The following is a 21,639-nucleotide window of genomic DNA, read 5'->3' as shown; positions in this document are numbered from 1 at the left end:
GTAAAAGTACTTTTAGCTAGCCTAGATGACCTTAAAGTCTTTAATTTATTGCTTTACTTTAGTAAGATTGAATTTAGAAATAAACAACTTTTTATTTTACCCTTTTTTCCCTTGAAACAATGGTATTATTGTAAAAGTTTAATGAGTTGAAATCAGTATCAAATCTTTTTTTTTTTTTTAGAAACAAATATTTATTTTGCCACTTCCGAAGGTTTTTGAAAGCTTTAGGAAGAGTGGAAGAACAGAATTTTCAGTTTGAAGTTCATTTACCTTTTTTTTTTTAACATCTTTATTGGAGTATAATTGTTTTGCAGTGATGTTTTGTTATCTTTTTTGAAGTAGTTCTTTCAAATCACAGACAACTTAAATTTTAGCAATAGTACAGAACATTTGGAAATGAGAAGGGAACATACTAGTCCTAATTCTTCCACTTTAAAAAAAACTACCATTTATTTTGGTATATGGTTTTAGTTTCTCTGGTCTTTTTAAAAGATTTTATTGTGATAACCATAATACCCATACAGTTTTGAACCCTGCCTTTTTCACTTGACATTATATCATAAACATTTTCCAAGTTATTATAGTCGTCATAACCATCTTTTTTAATTGGCTGCATTATATTCTTTTGAATAGCTTAGTGGTGAAGAAAACACTGTGGAGCCAGACTGCCTGGGTTCGTATCCCAGCTCTACCACTTACTGGCTCTGTGATCTTGGGCAAGTTATTTAACTTCTCTGTGTCTCAGTTTTCCCATTCTATAAACTGGAGATAATGTTATCTACCTCATAGGGTTATAAGGATTACATGTGTTAGTATATGTAAAGCACTTAGTGTGCCTGACATATAGTAAATGCTCTAGAAGTGTTATCAAGAATGATTATCATCATCACATACCAAAACTTACTTAAGTATATCCTGTTTGGGGACTTGAGGTTGCTTCTGTTTCTTGTCTTTCACAGCCTTGTTAGGATTGACAAAGTATACCTCTAATATTTTCTTTAAAATTATTTTGCATGGGCTGTTTTACTCAACAGTATTTTAAACTTTTTAATTGGCTTGTGCTCCACTTGAAGGTATTTGTACAGCATCTACACCTTTTGTATTGTTGGGAGATGTTTTGGATTGCCTTCCTTTGGATCAGTGTGACACGATATTCACTTTTGTGGAAAAAAATGTTGCTACTTGGAAATCAGTAAGTGCCTTAGTTTCTTTTTCTGCTAATATTATCTTTCTATAGATCCAGAGTTCTGAGGGTAGTTTTTGTTGTTGTTGTTGTTTTTGTTTGTTTTTTGCTTATATTTCTAATATTGCTGATTGCCAAAAAGTTTGTCCGTATGAGAATTATATATTCTGCTCTCTTGGAAAAGCCAAGTAAAAGTTATATGGAGAAAAAAATGGAAGTACAAAATTTGAGTAGATACAATTAACTTGAAAACACACACTTTTACATGTTTAAAAATTACTTAGAATTGTGTTTTGTTATATATTTGAAAATATTTTTATTTCATTAAAATTGTTATTTGCTTGAAAAAAGTGAAAGTGGCATAGTAGATTCTCAGTGCATAGTAGTGTTCTTTAAAATTTTACTTCCTGTGACTTACTACTGAAGGATGTGCAACAACTTCAGAACAATAGTAATAATTTCTGTCTTAATTTCAGAATACATTCTATTCTGCTGGGAAAAATTATTTACTACGTATGTGCAATGGTAAGTAATTCAACAGTAAATGATTGTTTTTTAAAAAGTAAATGTGGCCAGGAAAACAGGTGGTGGAATTAAACACAGGTGGTAAAATTTTTAAAGTAGATTGTATCTTCATTTTTAAATAGCAGTCTGACTTATTAAAACTGATCATTTGCTTTAAATTAAACTATTCCTGTTCTGGGTATAAACTTAATGAAAAAAAAATTTAGTAAAGCTTGTCTTACCCATGCTAAACTTGTTTAGTTTTATTCCTAATTTTCTAGCGCTTTTTTGTGACAATAGTTTCTACCCCCATTTTGAGAACTACTGCTTTAGGAAAATACTTTTGACAAACTGGTTAAGAAACTTAGGTATGGTTGTAATAAACATAGAATGATCTCACCTGTGTAACCTTCGTTTCCATGTGTTGTTAGATCTCTTACGAAGATTATCAAAATCCCAGAATACAGTCTTCTGTGGACGAATTCAGCTCTTTTTGGCCAGACTTTTCCCTTTATCTGAGAAGTCAGGTAAGCTTTTGTACATAAAATGCTTTGCAGGAAAATCTTTACCAGATTAGAATCTACTATGATGATAAAAAAGAAAAATGGTTCTAAAAAGTTGAAAACATAGGAAATTCCCACTTTATTTTACTTATAAGTAGTTATACCTGTCCCAGTGTATGGTACAGGTAACCCTTAAATAAAGTCATTGATTCCTTTTTTTCTATATCTGCAAGCCTGTTTGTTTGTCTCTCTTTTTTTAATATTTATTTATTTATTTTGGTTGCACTGGGTCTTAGTTGCGGCACGCAGGATCTTTGTTATGGCATGCAGGATCTTTAGTTGCAGCATGTGGACTTCTTAGTTGCAGCATGTGGACTCTTAGTTGCAGCATGCAGCTCCCAGTTGCGGCATGCATGCGGGATCTAGTTCCCCAACCAGGGATCGAACCTGGGCCCCCTGCACTGGGAGCACAGAGTCTTACTCACTGGACCACCAGGGAAGTCCCTAAAGTTATTGATTCTTTAAGTTCAAAGTTTATTAATAATGTACAGTTGAATCACACTGAAATATGTAGCTGTGAATCATGTTTTTATTTCATTTCCTAATGTATGCCTATTTTTCTGTTTTTTTCCTTCAGTCACTACTGTTCAGCCACATTGACTTTGTTCGTTTCTTTTATCATTTATTATTGTGAAATATAATGGTAATATGAAAAGTGCATAAAGTAAATATAGTATAATAATTATGAAGCAAATACTTGTGTAATCACTGTCCAGGTCCAGAAATGGAACACTGCCCACCACAAGGCTCTCTAGAGCCCACCACAATCTGTTCAAATACGCCAGATTTTAATCTCTTTGCTTCAGTCTTCCCTTCCTTAGTATCAGGCTAATATACCGCCTACTTCATATGTTGTTGTAAGGATTAAGTGAATTAAAATATGTGAAGAGCTTACAACAGTGCCTGCATATGGTAAGACCTATAGTGTATGTTAGCAGTTGTTTTACATGTGGCTTTCTTTTTGTCCTGCTAGATCTATGTTTTTTTTCTTTCCTCTTATTTAATGTGGTCAGGATTAATTTTGATTTATCAGTGTATTTACCACTTGTATTTCTGACCTTCTGTTTCCCCCTTTAGACTTTACTTTAGTGCAGATTTGTGTTTTCTTTGAAAATCTTTATTTCTTTACTCTTGAAGAATGGTTTCAATAGATAGAAGATTGTAGGTTGGCACTGGATATAGGATTTCATTTAGTGGGAGGTAATCATTACTTTGCCTTCTAGCTTCTATAGATAAGGCAAATGTCAGTCTAACTCCTTTGAAGATAATCTAGTTTTTTTTTTTCTCTCTATCTGCTCTTAAGGTTTTATTTTTCTTTGGGTTTTTTGTTTGTTATTTGTTTGGGTTATTTTGTTTGTTTTTCAGTTTTATATGATGTATCTAAGCATGGATTTTTAAAATTTATCATTCTTCAGATTTGTGGGCATCTCGAATTTATGGATTGGTTGTCCTTCATCCAGTTTGTAAAAATTTAAGTTGTTATTTCTTCAAATATTATATATGCTTCTTTCTCTTTTCCTCTTTTTGGAACTCTAGTAGACATCCTATATCTTCTCACTGTATCCTGTCTCTTACACTTTCTACATTTTTCATCTCTTTGTTGCTCTCCATCACATTCTGCATAATTTCTTTAGAAATTTTTTCCAGTTCACTACTTCTCTCTTCAGCTATGAATAATCTGCTGCTAAATGAGCTCTTAATTTCAGTAATTGTATTTTTTCATTCCTAGAAAGTCTTTTTTAAGTCTGCTGTGTCACTTTTTTAGTTTCTTATTCCCTGCTGATATTTTCAAACTTGTTTTTTAATTTTCTAACGAGGGTAAGCATTGTTATTTTTATGTGTCTGATAATTCCAGTGTCTTAAGTCTTTGTGGGTATGTCTCTAGTGTCTGTTTCTACTGTTTCTCACTGATTGTATCTTACCCCTTTGTGTTTCTGGTTAGTGTTTGATGTTATATTTGAGAAGATATTTGAGGGAATAATTTTGACACCTAGGTTAGATACCTTTCTCCAGATAAGAGTTTTCATTACTCCTGCCAGGCACCCTTACAAGGGTGCTACTACTAGTCCAAGATTACCTTAATCTAGCCCAGCTCAAGGCCTGTGATTCCTTAGATAATCGAGAAGACTTGGCACTGGACTGCAATTTGGTTGATCCCTACCTGAGGACGTAGGTCCCAGTCTAGAAGAAGGTTGGGGTAGGATTAGTTTCCCCACCTTCCTTGGACTCAGAGATTTATTTTTATCATCCTCACTTCAGGAAGCTGCTAAAAGAGTAGCTCAGTTTTGCAGCCGATTCTTCCTGTTTGGCAGATATCCTCAAGACAGAAGTGGCTTTGAGTGCTGATGATGCATTGCTTATCTTTCTTGCCTTCTTGATTTTTGCCATATATTCCTCACTGAATGTCAGCTCTTCACTATTTTTAAGAAAACAATTTTCTGTTTCTTTGCCTAAAACAATGCTGTGAACATGGTTTATGCTCTGTAAGTATTCATAGAATTAATGTAATTTATCCAAGTTTTCAGTTGTCCTTAGAGGGTTAATCTGAATTAATTAATTAGCTAATTAATTAGCCTTCCATTACTGGAAGCTCAGCTTTCTATATTTTTTAACAGCTTTATTGAGATGTAAATTCACATACCATACAATTCACCATTGAAAATGTACAGTTTACTGTTTTTTAGTATATTCACAGGGTTGTGCAGTCATCATTGCAGTCTAATTTTAGAACATTTTAACTTCTAAAAGGAACCCTGCACCCATTAACTGTCACTCTCCACTTACCTCCATCCTTACCCTGTCTCCCAGGCCCTAAACAACCATTAATCTACTTATTGGTCTCTATGGACTTTCCTATTCTGGACATTTTAAAAATGGAGTAATAAGATATGTGGTCTTTTGTGACTGGCTTTTTTTTTTTTAACATCTTTATTGGAGTATAATTGCTTTACAATGTTGTGTTAGTTTCTGCTGTGTAACAAGGTGAATCAGCTATACGTATACATATACCCCCATGTCTCCTCCCTCTTAAGCCTCCCTCCCACCCTCCGTATCCCACCCCTCTAGGTGGTCACAGAGCACCGAGCTGATCTCCCTGGGCTACGCAGCTGCTTCCCACTAGCTATCTGTTTTACATTTGGTAGTGTATATATGTCAGTGCTACTCTCTCACTTCATGTGACTGGCTTTTTAAACTCAGCTTAATACTTTCAAGGTTCATCTGTGTTGTATGTATCAGTAGTTCATTCCTTTTTATGGCTGAATGATATTCTCTATATGGATATACCACATTTTGTCCATTCATCAGTTAATGGACATTTGAGTTGTTTCTGCTTTTTGGCTATTGTAAATAATGGTGCTGTGAACATTTGTGTACAAGTTTTATGTGGATGTATGTTTTCACTTCTCTTGGCCATATACATAGGATGGAATTGATGGGTCATATGGTAACTGTTTTAATTTCTCCTGGATAGATAACTAAGAGTAGAATTACTGGGTCATATGATAACTCTGTATTTAAGTTCTTTTTTTTTTAATTGGGGTATAGTTGTTTTACAATGTTGTGTTAGTTTCTACTGTACAGCAAAGTGAAGTAGAGTTCCCTGTGCTATACAGAAGGTTTTCATTAGTTATCTATTTTATATGTATTAGTGTATATATGTCAATAATCCCAATCTCTCAATTCATCCCACCCAACGTTTTCCCCGCTTCGTGTCTATATGTTTGTTCTCTACATCTGTGTCTCTATTTCTGCCTTGCAAACTGGTTCTTCTGTACCATTTTTCTAGATTCCACATACATGTGTTCACATACGATGTTTGTTTTTCTCTTTCTGACTTAACTTCACTCTGTATGACAATCTCTGGGTCCATCCATGTCTCTACAAATGATGTATTTAAGTTCTTGAGGAACTACCAAACTGTTTCCCAAAGAGGCTGCATCATTTTATCATTGATGCAAGTGCGTTCCAGTTTCCCCGCATCCTTGCTAACACTGACTGTTTATTGTCTTTTTTATTATAGCCATCCTAGGGAGTGTACAGTGGTATCTCATGGTTTGGGTTTGCATTTTTGTAATGACTAAAGATGTTAAGCATCTTTTCATGTGCTTACTGATCATTTGCATGTCTTCCTTAAAGAAATAGTCTATTAAGATTCTTTGCCCATTTTAAAAATTGGGTTATTTGTCTTTTTATTACTTAGTTGTACAAGTTCTTATTATATTCTGGATACTAGACCCTTATCAGATAAATAATTTGTAAATATTTTCTCCCATTCTGTGGATTTCCTTTTCACTTTCTTGATCGTGTTGTTTGCAGCAAAAAAGTTTCAAATTTTGATGAAGTTTAATATATCTATTTTTTCTTTTGTTGCTGGTGCTCTTGGTGTCGTATCTAAGAAACTGTTGTCTAACCCAGCAGTCCCTGACCTTTTTGGCACCAGGGACTGGTTTCGTGAAAGACAGTTTTTCCACGGACTGGTTCAGGCGATGATTCTAGCGATGGGGAGCGGCAGGTGAAGCTTCAATCACTCCCCTGCTGTTCACCTCCTGCTGTGTGACCCGGTTCCTAACAGGCCGCTGACCGCTACTGGTCCACGGCCTGGGGGTTGGGGACCCCTGGCCTAACCCAGAGTCACAAAGATTTACATCTGTGTTTTCTTCTAAGAGTTTTAGCTCTTACATTTAGGTATATGATCCATTTTGAGTTAATTTTTGTATGTGGTGTGAGGTGGGGTTCTAATTTCATTCTTTTTATATGTGGATACCCAGTTGTCCCAGCACCATTTGTTGAAAAAACTATTCTTTTCCCACTGAATTGGCATCTTGCCTTCTTTTTACCTTCAAAATATCAAGATCAATTGAACCTTAGGACCTTGGCACTCATTCTGCTGTCTGTAATCCTTTTGTTCGTTATTGTCACATTACTGACTTTTGCTGTCACTCAATCTCGGTTTAAATTTTACTACCTTAGAGAGGCTGTCTTTGAGCATCTAATCTAAACCTGCCACCACAGTAACCCATTATCACCACCTGATTTCAAATCTCTTCTTAGAATTTAGCACCACCTGGCATTTTCAGTGTGTTTGTGTTGTTCACCTCTGTATTTTCTGTGCCTAGTAACTTCTAATACCAGATATCTAGGCACTATTTAAATATTTGATGAATGAAATTCTATCTCTTTGTGAAATGAAGTGCCCCTTCATAAGTACTGATTTGTGATTTCTTTTTCTGGAATTTACAGAAAACATAAAAACAAGGTTTCAATTCTCAGCCATTCTTTAGTCCTTCCTGTTGATCTCTAGCCTCCACTCTCATTTTTAAAAAAACATTTTAACCTCTTTTTCAATATGCTACATTCCTAGATTGACAAGACATAGAGAAATCACTTTTTTCTTATTAACTAGTTGAAAGACTAACAATAATTGCTAAAGGTAGCTTTAAACTATATATATATCTTTTAATAAATTATATTTTTAAATTTAATTTTTAAATTATAAAATTACCCAACCTTGTTTCAGAAAATTTGGAAAATGAAGGGAAAAAAAAATCATAATCAATCCTGTCACCCTAACATAAGCTAGGTTGGCATTTGGGGATATCTTCTTGCAGTATTTTTTCTTCTTTTTTTACATTTGATTGCATAAGATTCACTAGAGTATATCCCAAGACCTTCAGAAAGCTGTCTTCACATGTAATTTACCCATTAAATTTAGTAAAGTATGACTGAGATTTTTAACCTGAGAATTATGGCATGTGCTTTGTTGAGTAATAAACAGAAAATGGACAAAGATATTTTAAGTAGTCAATGCTAAATGGTCAGCCAGGTTCATTCACTAGCTTAATGACGTCATCTAGCATACTAGCTTTTAAAAAAAACTTCTTGTTTTAAAATAACTTTAGACATGAAGAGTTGCAAAGATAGTATAGAGTACCCAAATAGCTTCACCTAATGTTAACCTCTTACATGCCATGGTACAGTTATCAAAACTAAGAAATCAACATTGGTGCAGCACTGTTAGCTACAGACTTTATTTGGATTTTACCAGTTTTATCAGTGCTTTCTTTTTTAAGGATCCAATCTGGGATCCTGTATTACTTAGTTGTGATGTCACTTTAATCTCCCCAATCTACCCAGTCAGTGACAGTTCCTCAGTCTTTGCTATTTTTTCATGACCTTGACAGTTTTGAAGAGCACTGGTCAGATAATTCATAGAATGCCCTCCAATTCATGTTTGTGTGATGTTTTTCATAATTAGATTGAGGTTATAGATTTGGGGAAGAAGACCACAGAGGTGATGGGCCCTTCTCAGTGCATCGTTTCAACATGGTATTGATGTGTCTTTTTACTGGGGGTGTTATCTTTCATCACTTATTTAAGATATTATCCTTGATCACCATATTTCTCTACTACAAAGTTACTATTTTCCCCTTTGTAATTAATAAATATTTGGAGGGAGATACTTCGAGGCTATGCAGATACTTTTTCTCCTTAGACCTTTGCCGGCTGAGTTTAGTACTGTTCATCAGTGGATCTTGCCTGCAGTGATTATTATTAGGTTGTCCTGGTGGTGATTTTCTATTCCTTTCATTCCTTCTACGTTTATGAATTGGGAGTCTTCTCTAAAGGTGAGTTGTCTTGGGAATTCCCGGGCGGTCCAGTGGTTAAGACTTTGCGTTTCCAATGCAGGGGGCCTGGGTTTGATCCCTGGTCAGGGAACTAAGATCCTACAAGCCTCGCAGTGCAGCCAAAAAAAAAAGAAAAGAAGAGTTGTCTCTTCTCCTTTGTTTACTTGTAATTCAGTCATCTATTTCAGTATGAACTCATGGATATTTATTTTATATGGGTTATAATCTCATAATATCATTATTTACTTTGTTGCTCAAATTATTATAGTTTTCCCCATTGGGAGCTCTTTCATGTAGGCGAGGATAGTCCAGGCACATCTTGTATTTTCCCTGCCCAACCCCTGGAATCAGCCACTTCTCCAAAGAGCCTGATTTGTTTTACTTAAAAATGGTGTTTAGAAGACAAGATCTGGGACCTAGATAATGCTATTTGTTACTAGAATATCACTGCTTCTAAGCCCTCTCAGTAGACAGAGCTTGGAAAGATACATATGTATACTAACATGTATTTCTGTATCTGTATTTCTGTATCTGTCTACATTTTTTTTAATGACCAACAACAAAAACAATGTTATCATAGTGACTGATAACTTGTGAGTCTAATCTAGCACCAATAGATCTGCTTATTTATAACTTCTTTCCCTGACAGCGAGAAACCTGGCCCTCACTAACTATATTTCCTATAAATATTGTTATACATTCACACTTTTTGAATAATACAATTTCTACTTGTGCTTCAGCAAAATTAAAAATTACTACATATTGCATTCTGTAAAATTGTTCTAGAATATTCATAAATAACAAGGATCAATATATCTGTCACAGTGTATACAGAATTCAGCATACTCTAAAGGCACCTTAAAAGAAATGAATTTTAGAAAGAATTTGAAAATCAAGTGTGATGTTATTCTGACTTGATCTTTTGCTTAATTATGGATTTATCATTTTATGTATTTTGGTATATGACAACAAAGTTATACTCTTAAACAAGTTTAGGTGTTTGATGGATTTGCTTTGAAAATCTTTTTTTTTTTTTTAATAGGTCTTAACTTGCAGAGTCAGTTTAATCTGGAAAATGTCACTGTTTTCAATACCAATGAGCAGGAAAGCACATTGGGTCAAAAGGTGAGGCTGATATGAAATCTAACATAACATATTTTGTTATTGAGATAACTCAGATGAATGGGTCTTCTAAATCAAAAATTTTAAAAACCTTTGTTTTCAATTTATAGAAATAATATGTATTCTGTGTAGAAAAAAATGCAAACAAAATAGAAATATTTAAAATAAAAAGTACAGCTACCCCATAATCCAAGGCCCCAAAGATAACCACTCTTAACATTCTTTTTTTGTCCTTACAGGACTTTCTGTGTATATGTAGTTTTATTCCAAAATTGAGGTCATACAATACATACTGTTCTGAAAATCACTTTCTTCTTTTAACAGTATGAAATGGTTGCATTTCTGCATCAGTACATTTAGATTTGTCTCTGTGTTTTAATGTCTCATGATAAGTCTTTGGATATATCACAGTCTCCTGTTACTGAGCATTTAGATAATCTCTAATAGTGAAAACTTGTTAACAACATTATAGTAAATAGTATTTTGTATATCATTGCTAAATTATGCCTGTGTCTCCTTAGGATAAATTTTGATAGGTGAAATTTCTGTGTCAAAATAAATGCATATATATCAAATTTTGATAACTGTTGCCCGGGTACTTCTCAAAAAAGTTGTACCCATTTATACCACCCCAGTGGCACATAGAGAATGCCTTCCCATTTCCCCACAGCCTCACGCCAACATGGGGAATTACCAGTTTTTAAAAATTTTTGCTTAATTGATACATACTTGAAAGGTAAGTCGTCTTTGTTTTAACTTACATTTCTTTGGTTATTAATGAAGTCGAGGAACTTACTGCATATTCATTGGAATTTATTTTTCTTCTGTGCTGATTAGAAACAATGAGGAAGAGAATTGCCTATTCATGACATTTGCCCATTTTACTGCTGAAACGTCTTTTACTGTTGATGTGTAGAAACTCATTATATAGAATATTATTAATTCATTCCTACTGTGTGTTGATACATTTTTTTCCTCAGTTTATGGTTTTTCTTGTAACTTTATAGTTTTCTATATGGAGCTATTAAATTTGGATATAGTAATATTAACATTTGTTGGTCTTTTGTTTTAGTGTTTCTAGCCTTGTGTCATACTGAAGGCTTCCACTCCACAGGAGTATGTAATTCTTTGTTTTCTTCTGGTGCTTTTATGATTTTATTTTTTCTTTTAAATCTTTTACCCAGCAGGAAGGTTGGGGTTTGGAGTAAGTTGAGTTATAATTTAATTTTTTCTAAATGGTGAGCCAGTTATCTCAGAACCATTTGTTAAGTAATCCATCATTTGCCCACTGATTTTTTCAAAAGGACATCCGCAAGATCAACTTTATTTTTAAAGATTATTTATTTATTTATCTGTCTATTTATTTATTGGTGCGTTGGGTCTTCGTTGCTGTGCACGGGCTTTCTCTAGTTGCGGCGAGTCGGGGCCACTCTTCGTTGTGGTGCGCGGGCTTCTCATTGCGGTGGCTTCTCTTGTTGCAGAGCATGGGCTCTAGGCACACAGGCTTCAGTAGTTGTGGCTCACGGGCTCTAGAGCGCAGGCTCAGTAGTTGCGGTGCACAGGCTTAGGTTTCTCCACAGCATGTGGGATCTTCCCAGGCCAAGGCTCGAACCCATGTCCCCTTGCATTGGCAGGCAGATTCTTAATCACTGTGCCACCAGGGACACCCCCTAAAGATTATTTTTGAAGTGTCCAGAAGACAGTCCAGAGCTGGCAAATTTTTGGACATTCAGCACCTGCTCTTCATTTAAGAGCAAGTTATAAAGTTTAAAAAATTATTAATTAGATGTAACTAATATTTCACTGTAAATTAATCAGAGTACTTTACTTAATTTATCCCTTAAATTGTAATCATTGTCAATTTGGAAATGATATTGACTTTAAGATTTTTCAAAATCTGCCTTTCCCTTTTATGTATCTTTTAGGTATTTCTTGGACTATTCTATGTAAACTTGTTATTTTAAAGTGGGGGGGGGTGGGATGAATTGGAAGATTGGGATTGACATATATACACTATACTATGTATAAAAGAGATAACTGATGAGAACCTACTGTATAGCACAGCGAACTCTGCTCAATGTTCTGTGGTAATCTAAAAGGAGAGGAAATCCAAAAATGAGGGGATATATGTATACGTATAGCTGATTCATTTTGCTTTACAGTAGAAACTAACACAACATCATAAAGCAACTATACTCCAATAAAAATTAATTATTAAAAAAATTTTTTTCCAATATGGAGCTGTACACCCAGCATATCCTAAAGTGTTCCCAGATAATAAGTGTTATGTGTACAGGCGGGGGAAGATTTTCAAGGTCAAATTAAAGTTGGGGACAAAAACTACTTAAATCGCTTTGAGTTATTTACTGTGGTTCTTGGAATCCTTAGTGTACTAATGATCTTCTCACTTTTTGTATACTATGTTTCCAAATCATATTTTGCCATAGATTCTCTATTCCCAGAGAGAATGTACTGAATGTGTTAGGAAAAGTACTGGTTTAAAACTTTGCACTACGTTTTTTGTTGTTGTTATTGTTTTTAATGAATAGGTATTTATATTCTTTTATTATTTATTTATTTATATAAATATTTAATATTTATTTGTTTAATATTTATTTTGGCTGCAACTGTTCTTAGTTGCGGCATGCGGGATCTTAGTTGCAGCATGCAGACTCTTAGTTGCGGCATGCATGTGGGATCTAGTTTCCTGACCAGGGATCGAACCCGGGCCCTCTGCATTAGTAGTGCAGAGTCTTACCCACTGGACCACCAGGGAGGTCCTTGCACCATGTCTTCATGGCTGTCTTATATTATTGTCATACCGCTCTTGAGTTCTCGGATCCCTGTCATATAGAATTCTCCTCTGCTTGACAACTGCTTCATGACAGGATGTACGTTCTTTTAATTTAGCACATGGAGGACAGAGAAGAAGGAATGGATGTGGAAGAAGGTGAAATGGGGGATGATGAAGCTCCAACAACTTGGTGAGTGTTTAGAAGTTCAGATTTCTTGATTTACAAAGATAATACCTTATGACTTATCAGGTACTAAGGTGAGAACGTAGACAGGGAGCAAGGAGATCATGCTTATAGATTTCTTTTGTTTGTAACTTTAATGTATATCACTTAAAATTACAACTCCAAAATCACTAATGGGCTGTATCAGTTGGTTTCTAAATTGTGTGCAGGCAGTCCGTTGTTTAGGTGTAACCTACCTTATATATATTCATAACGTTTGAAAAGCCAACCACAGGCAACCTACGCACTCCTTCCCTTCTCCCTTCCATTTCATTTTGAGATCATGGTGCTGTGTGGATCACTAAACCTACTTCCTGTTTCCCATATAAAATTACAGTCTTACTTGGAATATTTGTATGGGCATGAAGCTTAGCACAGATGCTAACTGTAATCCATAGGTTCAACTTGTTAAGGTTTATTTGGGAAGAGTGGAGTAAGATAGTATACGTATACATATAGCTGATTCACTTTGTTATATAGCAGAAACTAACACAACACTGTAAAGCAATTATACTCCAATAAAGATGTTTAAAAAAAATATGTATTGACACTGAAGATTTGTAACATAGCCTAATTAGAAATTGAATTAGTAACGCCATTTTTGTAATACTAAGTTGGTATTTATCTAATGTGTTTGTTTCATACTAGGTCTTAGTGTGTTGGTTAGGATATAATGCCTAGGGCTTTTACCATTAGAGTCAAATTAACATTAGCTTAAACAACATAGAAATTGATTTCTTTCTCATGTAAAAGTCTGAAGACAGGTGTTCAGAAGACAGGTGTTCAGGGCTGATGCAGTAGCACTCTTCAAGGAGATTGTCTAGGGACCCATGTTCCTTCTAACTTCTTGTTCCACCATGCCTTGGTATTTGCTCTTTTTCATATAGTCCAGGATGGTTCATCATCATATCTGCATTCTAGCCAGCAAAAAGGGAAAATGGTAAAACATAGCGCATATGAGACATATGACTTCCGCTCCCCACTGACTGGCCAGAATTTAATCACATGGCCACACCTAGTGCAGGAGAGGTTGGGAAAGAGAGCCTTAAATTCTGAATGTATCCAGCCAAAATTCAGGGGTTCCACCACTGAAGATAAAGAGGGAATAGGGGTCTATGAACCCCCTGAAATTATTTATAGACGTTTATATAAATATTTATGAATTTGTGTACTTTTCTGGGGAAAGAAGCCATGGCTTTCATTACCTTTTTCAGAGGATATGTGACCCAAGAAAAGGCAAAGCATTTAGATATTTCTAAAAGAACTTAAATGATTTATTTAATGTAACATTTATTTTATCAGCTCCATTCCAATTGATTACAACCTGTACCGAAAATTTTGGTCACTTCAGGATTACTTTAGGAACCCTGTGCAATGCTATGAGAAAATTTCATGGAAAACTTTTCTCAAGGTGAGTTGCCAATTACAGACTACCAAAAGCCCAATATTTTATAGCTAATGGCAGAGTCAGAACTTGACTCTTGTCCAGCATACTTTTCACTATATAGTTCTACCTCTTATGTTTTTATACCTATTTCATAATATAGAAGCTAAATTGTAAATTAATATATAAACAATTGATTTTGAGAGTAGTTTATAAATGACTTGAGGATTAAAATTTAGTAATTACAGCCTTGCTTTTTTTTTTTTTTACATAGTGAGTATTGTCAATTGATGAACTTTTGCAGAATACATCCTGCCTTTGCACAAAATTATTTCAGCTATCCTTTAAGAATAGGACTCTGCATACTATGGCTTTGGACTACATCCAGCCTACTGCCTACTTTTGCGGACAAAGTTAATTTTGTCACACAGCGACACCAATCATTTACGTGTTATCTGTGGTTGTTTTTGTGCTATAATGGCTGACTTGAGTAGTTGTGATTGAGACCATATGAGCCATATAGTCTAAAATATTTACTATCTGACTGTTTACAGGAAAAGTTTACTAACCTCTTTATTATAAGAATCCTCTGTATTTCTTTTTCTTGGCTCCTTAAAGGTCAGTTTGTCCTTTTTGTTGTAATCAAAATCTAAAGTTAATAGGTAGCTCTTAAAAGTAGCGTGGTGTGTTTTCTGTGTTACTTTTTAAAGTTTTTATTTTATATGAAGTATCTTTTTTTTCCCCATAACTATCCAAATTCAGATTAAGTGGTAAGTGAGAAATCATCTGGAATTGTTCCTCAACTGGATAGGCTTTGACATCATTTTTTTATTTGGTCACAGTGTTTTAGCACAAGAAATGCTTGAGAGTTCCATTGCTGATTAAACAGCTACTTTTACTGGTAAATTTCTGTATACTCGCAAAGCATTCCTTTCTCTGTTTGCCCCTTACACAAACTGCATAAGAAATCACATTTTTCCAGAAGTAGAGAGTTTATTCCTACTTTTACAGTAACCATGATATCTCACAAAAAATAGTTTTACCCTCATTTTGCTGTCATAATTTTTCTTGTTTAGTGTGCCTTAAGGATGCATATACGATTAACTGGGAATAAATTGTACATTATTTTGATAAAGAAAAGCACTAAACAAATGATTGGGCAACAATGCCAAATAAAACTAATTGATATTTTTACTTTGCAGTATTCTGAAGAAGTTCTAGCTGTTTTTAAGAGTTATAAATTAGATGATACTCAGGCCTCAAGGAAAAAGATGGAAGAATTGAAAACAGGAGGAGAGCATGTATATTTTGCAAAGTTTTTAACAAGTGAAAAGGTATAAATCTTTCTTTTTCACTAAGCATAGTAAGAAATGTTTTTATTTTTGTTTTCTCTATTTAGCTGATATCCTTTTAAGTTAAATACAGTAGAAAAATTTCTTACTTTATTTTTGGTTGAAACTGACAAATGTTAGTTTGAGAGTCCTATTTCTTCTTGTAGAAGTAAGACTAATTTAATTTCAAAGGTGAAAAGTTGTTCTGCATTGTCTGTTTTGTAGATTTACTTTGGATTAAATACATTTTAGTTACTTTCAAGTACATATATTCTGAACCTCAAGTTAGGATTTCATTTGCATTTATGAAAATATTTTGTATAGTTTGCCATTTAGGTACAAATAAGGGGTTTTAAAATTCCCTGTTAATCTTATTTACACAGTTTAATAAGTAATAAGTAAATTTTGTTCAAATACAATGCTAAGGCATTATGCAAGTTTCTAGTCAAGATGGCACATTGAGTTTGTGTTTCGATTCACTCCCTTTGCTCCAAACACATAGCAATGACAGGTAAAATATAAAAAGAGAAAACCAAAAAGACAAAGCTGGGCTTCCAGAGACAAGATAAATATCTTCACAGACCAGAACTGCCAAGTAATAAGTGAAAATGAAGCCTTGGGCCTGCTGACTGTATATTCCAAGCAGGTGGTGGCAACCAGGAGCTTGGCTACAAGTGAGACCAGATCCATGTGGGACCAGGAGCCAGAGCCATATTCACTGCTTGAAGCCAGAGACTGGGGTAGAACTTAACCCACTTTTGAAAAGAAGCTAAGGTAGATATTACCAGTCTTCTGCCAAAGGCTGTGGTTTCATAGCAAGCTGTGGGTCTAGGGATAACAAAGGCACAACTTTGTGTCCTCTGCTTGCTCTATGACCAGATATGAGATATCCCCAGTATACTCATGAAACAGCTGTTCCAAAAAGTCATCATGAGACTGTTTTCTAGACTTGAGCCCATGGACCTGGTGAAAGAAAGCACAAAACTACTAGATAGAAAAAGGTATACACAGAGATAAAGAAGAAGAAATAAGCAACAATCCCAAAACAAAAGCCTTCCATTCAAAACTTTCTGATAAATTAAAATTCCGAAATCCAGTGCTAAGAAAGATCACCAACAAGGGATGATCTTTGTTTATTTTAGATACATAGCCTGACCAAGACTTTAAAATATATATGTTTTGGATAATCAAAGAGATAATTGATAGTACAGCCTCCATGGAGAGTAAGAAATTGTGAAACTGAAACATTTCAGTTGAAATGAAATAGGAAAGTTTAATATGACAACTAATTGGGATTCTTGAAAATGAAAATATATGATCATTGAAACCAAAGCACAGCACATAGAATTAAACTATAGTTTGGACATAGATGACAAGAGTACTAATGATGAGAAGTTCACCCAGAACACAGCACAGAGACAGATTTTTTTGGTCAACCTGAAAGCAGTTAAGAGCGATGGAAGATAGATTGAGAAATTCTAGCATATATCTAAGTAGGATTGCCAAAGAACAAAATGGAGAGAATATTGGAGAAACTAAAGGACTGAAGGAAGTCCCAAGTTCTCAGATTAAAAGTGTGCTACAACTACCAAGCAGGATAAAGAAAGGTGAATCCATACTTCAGTACATTATGCTGTAACTGCAGGTATAGAGAGAAAACCTTAAAAGCCACCAAAGAGGGGAGGAAAAAAACACAAATATACTGGAAAGGAACAGATTTCTAACAGTTATCAATAATAGATACCAGAAAACAGTGGAGAAATATTTCTGAGAAAAAACTATCAGTCCAGAATTTCATACCCAGCTAAATGCACTCAAGACTGTAGAGGAAATAAAGACATTTTCATTCTAAGACCAGGAAAGCATACCACTCTAAGACCATCATTGTGAAAAACTACTAAAGGATGATCTTCAGGAAGAAGGAAAATGAATCCATAAGAAAGGAGTGGAATACAGAAAGCAATTGTGAGCACAGAAATTGAAAAATATTTCAGTTTACTATTGACTAAAAACAAAAAAGTCATAATAACTGATTTTTTAAAAAATTTTAATGTAGTATGTAAACTAGATAACAATAAGAATCAGAGAGGGGAAAACAGATGTTTAGTGAGTAATTTAAGCATATGCTACAGTCCTTGTAATCCTCAGGAGGAGAAAAGGAATGCTGAATAACTTTAGACATTATTATATTAAAAGGGAAACCACCAAAGGAAAAACATCCTGTAGCTCTCAAATGGCAAGGGGTTAAAAAAGGGGACAAGAAGGAATATAGACTACGTTATAAATCCAACAGATGGCAGGAAGGGAGGAAAAAAAGAGAGAAGGGTAGGTAAGTCCAAATATATCAGTAATGACTGCATAAACTGATTTAATTTACCTAATAGAGATTATCACATTGGATTTTTTTAAAATCCAGATATATTTATTAATTTAAATGAAACAGACATATAAAACTCTTTGGTTGAATAAAGAATTCAAAATTTTATTTTACCATATGTAGAAAGGGAAGAAAATTCCAAAACCTCCTCTAATTTAACAAAGAAGCTTCCCAAAGATATATACCTTTCAGAAAGCTTGAGATATCAATTTAAATAATATTATCAGGGCAAAACAGTTAAAAAATACAACAACCAGTAAGAGTTGTATGCTTTTAGCAGTTAAAGGTCACATTTCTCAGGACATGACAACTATTTGAAAACCCTGGATATCTTAAAAGATTTTTTTTTTTTGGACAGTTGACATTTCCAAGGACATTTTAGAAAGCAGCAGGATTATACATTTTCAGAGACATCTCCACACTGGAATGTAAAATCAGTGCTTTTGTATCGATCTCCATTCACCACTTTATCAGAACTGGTCCCTGAATAGTGTCTCCCTTACTGACTCTTTGTGAGCTTTGTTTCACCAGCAATGCAGACAGCATGAGCTTTCAGGGTTAAGCACTGGAATTCCATTAGGTAACGTTTTGATAGAGGGAAAAGCAGGTTTTAGAAGCTTAAAACTTTACAATATGGGAAAGAAAAAAGGCACAGAGAATTGCAACAAAGAATGTAAGGCATGTGATGTTTTGCATCTTCACTTCCATTTGTTGCCTCTTAAGCAGTAACTTTATCTTAAATTTCAACCTATAAAAGAACCCTTCCTGTGCAATCTTCGTATTTTTCATATGTATTTCCAATGTTTATTACTCAGCATCCAAGTGAAAATATTTGTAATGCACCACCTATAGCACCATTTGATAAGTTTTACTGCTTCACTAAAAGGAGCCTTCTAGCATTTCTGTAACACCTTACATGATGTTTTACATCCCAGGATTTCTGAAAAGGCCATCCCTAAGTATGTGCCAATCTAATGTTACTTTCTTCTGGTTGTAGATTTGGTAAAGGACAGAAACACTCTTGATTTTTCAGGGATATATTTCTTGCCAGTGAGAGCTAGCTTAAGTGAAATCAAAAGCCATTTAATTATTTAGAGTATAATTCTATAGCCCATCGTTTCAGTGGTGAGCAGGTTTAGGAGAGTGGTCTTGTCATTACAAGTTTAGGTCTTTCATCACTCAAATAGAGCATATAGCCTCATTTGATGGCCGTGTTATTACCCAGAACCCTTGTGTTTTGCTTACATGAATGTGGTCAAACTTTTTCTTAGGAGAGTTTTCCTTATATCATTCTTAGGAAGGATGATATAACCTTTCTAGTTAGAGACAGGCCAATCATGTAGCAGCTTCAGGTAGGCACAGATTTTACAGATAAAATAGATATGTTTCTAACTTATCATACCTTCTTTCTTAAAGGTGGAAGTTTCCACTAGAAACTCATGCCTAGGGTATGATTGTAAACACTAATTTCCAACAATATAGTTCCCTTGTTAACGTAGCAAAATAATCCCTGGATTATTATTTTTAGTGGAGAACTGCCGGTTCCTTAAGTTTAGTCCAGAGTCATACTCAGAAATTTTAAGCGAGGATTTCACCTCTAATTGTCCAGTTTATCATACTGTGTGAAGGGCACTGTACTATTATAGGAATTTCTCCCTCAGTACTGTGTAGCATGTAAAAGTAGAACCAGCATTTTAAAACAAAATTCCAAGTATCATGAGTGTTAGCATGATGGTTAAAGGAATGTATTTTTATATCTTTGAGTCCTTACAGAAAAAAGCCCAGCCAGTAACTAGGTATGAGCTTCAGGGTTACCCAGTTCTTCAGAATACCGACTCCTTTTCCCCTTACAGTTGAGACTCAGTGACCTAATGAAAAAGATCCGGGGGAATACTCCAGAGCTATCAGTTACCAGAGTGGTTGCCCCACAGTCACACACTAGTGTGGTCATTAGGCCATTCTTGTTCATGGAGGTAAGAGAAATAACAATTCTTCCCAGACTCTGCATTGTATGAAGAGCTCTCAAATAAGAACTTTTAGTCACTTAAAAAAAAAAAGTTCCTGGCAGAAAGAAGCTATCAGTACAGCCTTAAATTTTTCATACTTTCTCTATCAATTTGAGAGAGAGCCAAGGCTGAGTGTTTATGTAGTGTAGGCAAAGACAGGTCTCATCTTTTATGAGACACACTACAACCTGAGACCCTCCTATAGACAGACAGGCAGGCTAACCACTTCCCTATAATTTCCTTTAGTTTCATCAGTTGTCTCATATGGGACTCCCTTTAAACAGGTCTGGGAGGTTTTTGGACAACTCTGGAACACCACTTGAGTTTTCCTTGTCTGCAGCCAGAGAAAGAGCCAGCCCTCCAAATAGTTCCAGGAGTGTACCATGAGGTTCCTGGAATTTATCAGAAATTTAAGTAGAAACTAAATCATTGATCCCTGTGCCCCCAGAGAAAAAAAAGTTATAGCAAAAAGCTGTTAAATGGGTGGTACTGACATTTTCTTATAGGTCCAAGATGGAAGGCCTTACACTTTAAAAATCATATAAGCACTCAGCAGTTCTCAATAAGAACGGAGCAATGTTTTCCACTGATGAACCTTGATGTAAATCAGTTGTTAGACTTTACGTCTTGACACCATCCATCTGAGTTAACTGGTTGGGCTTCTCACAACTGTGATTAGAATATTTGACACACTTGATCCAGGCTTTGAAGTAATCTAACACAACATTATCTAGCACATCAGTGTTGGCCCTTGGGCGGCCACTGGGGAAGTATCAGAAATTTAGTTGGCCTACCATTAATATTTCACAAGGAGAGAAACCAAATCTTCTGTTTACTATAGATCTCATTGTCATATGAGCTGTAGGCAATGTGTCTAACCACTATAGTTGAAATATATACAAACTCTTGGGTTAGTTTATTTTTCAGAATTCTCTTTTGATGTTTGACTTTCTCTGCTGAATTCCAGTTCTATGGCATGAAGGCATTGATGAATCGTTAGGGTTTTACAAACTGCAGTTTGTTTGAAGACTTTTGCTGACACTCATGTCAGTTTTAACATATGGGTGTACTTCCACTCATCTGAAAAGGTAAACACAATTACTAAAGTTTTACATGCATAAAATCAATCTGAAATGGTCTGCAAGGTGGGAGGCATGAGCTGCTCTCTTTATTGTGACACTCCTGCACTCTGTGGGCCTGACACAGGGCAGCTCCATAAATACCATTGAACATATTGGAAAGTTTAGAGCATACTCATCATTCTTTATTATTTTTAGAATCCCTTCTGTGTGTGAGTCAATCCATAGTTATGCAAGCAAGATAAGAGTAAATTCTTTGGTGATGCCAAGCAGCTATTTAGGAAAGACTAAAGATAGGGTTAAAAAAATACCCTGCCAGTGTAGACTGGATTTGGAGCCTAGTTCTGAAGAAGGACAAAGTATTTTATGTCACGTGTGTAGGTCACAAATAAAGTGAGAGGTAAAAATTACCACTTTAAATGCATTAATGAAAAATTTAAGAGTGAC

The 21,639-nt window shown here is 34.9% G+C and overlaps 1 protein-coding gene and 1 non-coding gene across 2 annotated transcripts in view; one reads left to right on the top strand and one right to left on the bottom strand.

Annotated features, from left to right (window-relative positions):
* The window catches only part of THOC1 (THO complex subunit 1), a 41,101-nt gene that overhangs the window by 5,227 nt on the left and 14,235 nt on the right, over positions 1-21,639 (top strand). The window contains exons 5-11 of the mRNA XM_067699560.1: positions 1,074-1,192; positions 1,660-1,708; positions 2,119-2,214; positions 9,919-10,001; positions 12,909-12,982; positions 14,318-14,426; positions 15,602-15,733. Of these exons, the coding sequence (XP_067555661.1) occupies positions 1,074-1,192; positions 1,660-1,708; positions 2,119-2,214; positions 9,919-10,001; positions 12,909-12,982; positions 14,318-14,426; positions 15,602-15,733 (662 nt within the window). The remainder of the gene's footprint in view (positions 1-1,073; positions 1,193-1,659; positions 1,709-2,118; positions 2,215-9,918; positions 10,002-12,908; positions 12,983-14,317; positions 14,427-15,601; positions 15,734-21,639) is intronic.
* TRNAS-ACU (transfer RNA serine (anticodon ACU)) lies at positions 12,702-12,774 on the bottom strand. Its single transcript has one exon. It is a non-coding gene; the product is annotated as a tRNA-Ser (tRNA).

This window comes from Pseudorca crassidens, chromosome 12 (assembly GCF_039906515.1).
Source record: "Pseudorca crassidens isolate mPseCra1 chromosome 12, mPseCra1.hap1, whole genome shotgun sequence".
Classification (NCBI taxonomy): domain Eukaryota; kingdom Metazoa; phylum Chordata; class Mammalia; order Artiodactyla; family Delphinidae; genus Pseudorca; species Pseudorca crassidens.
This window is presented reverse-complemented; position numbering and strand designations above follow the sequence as displayed.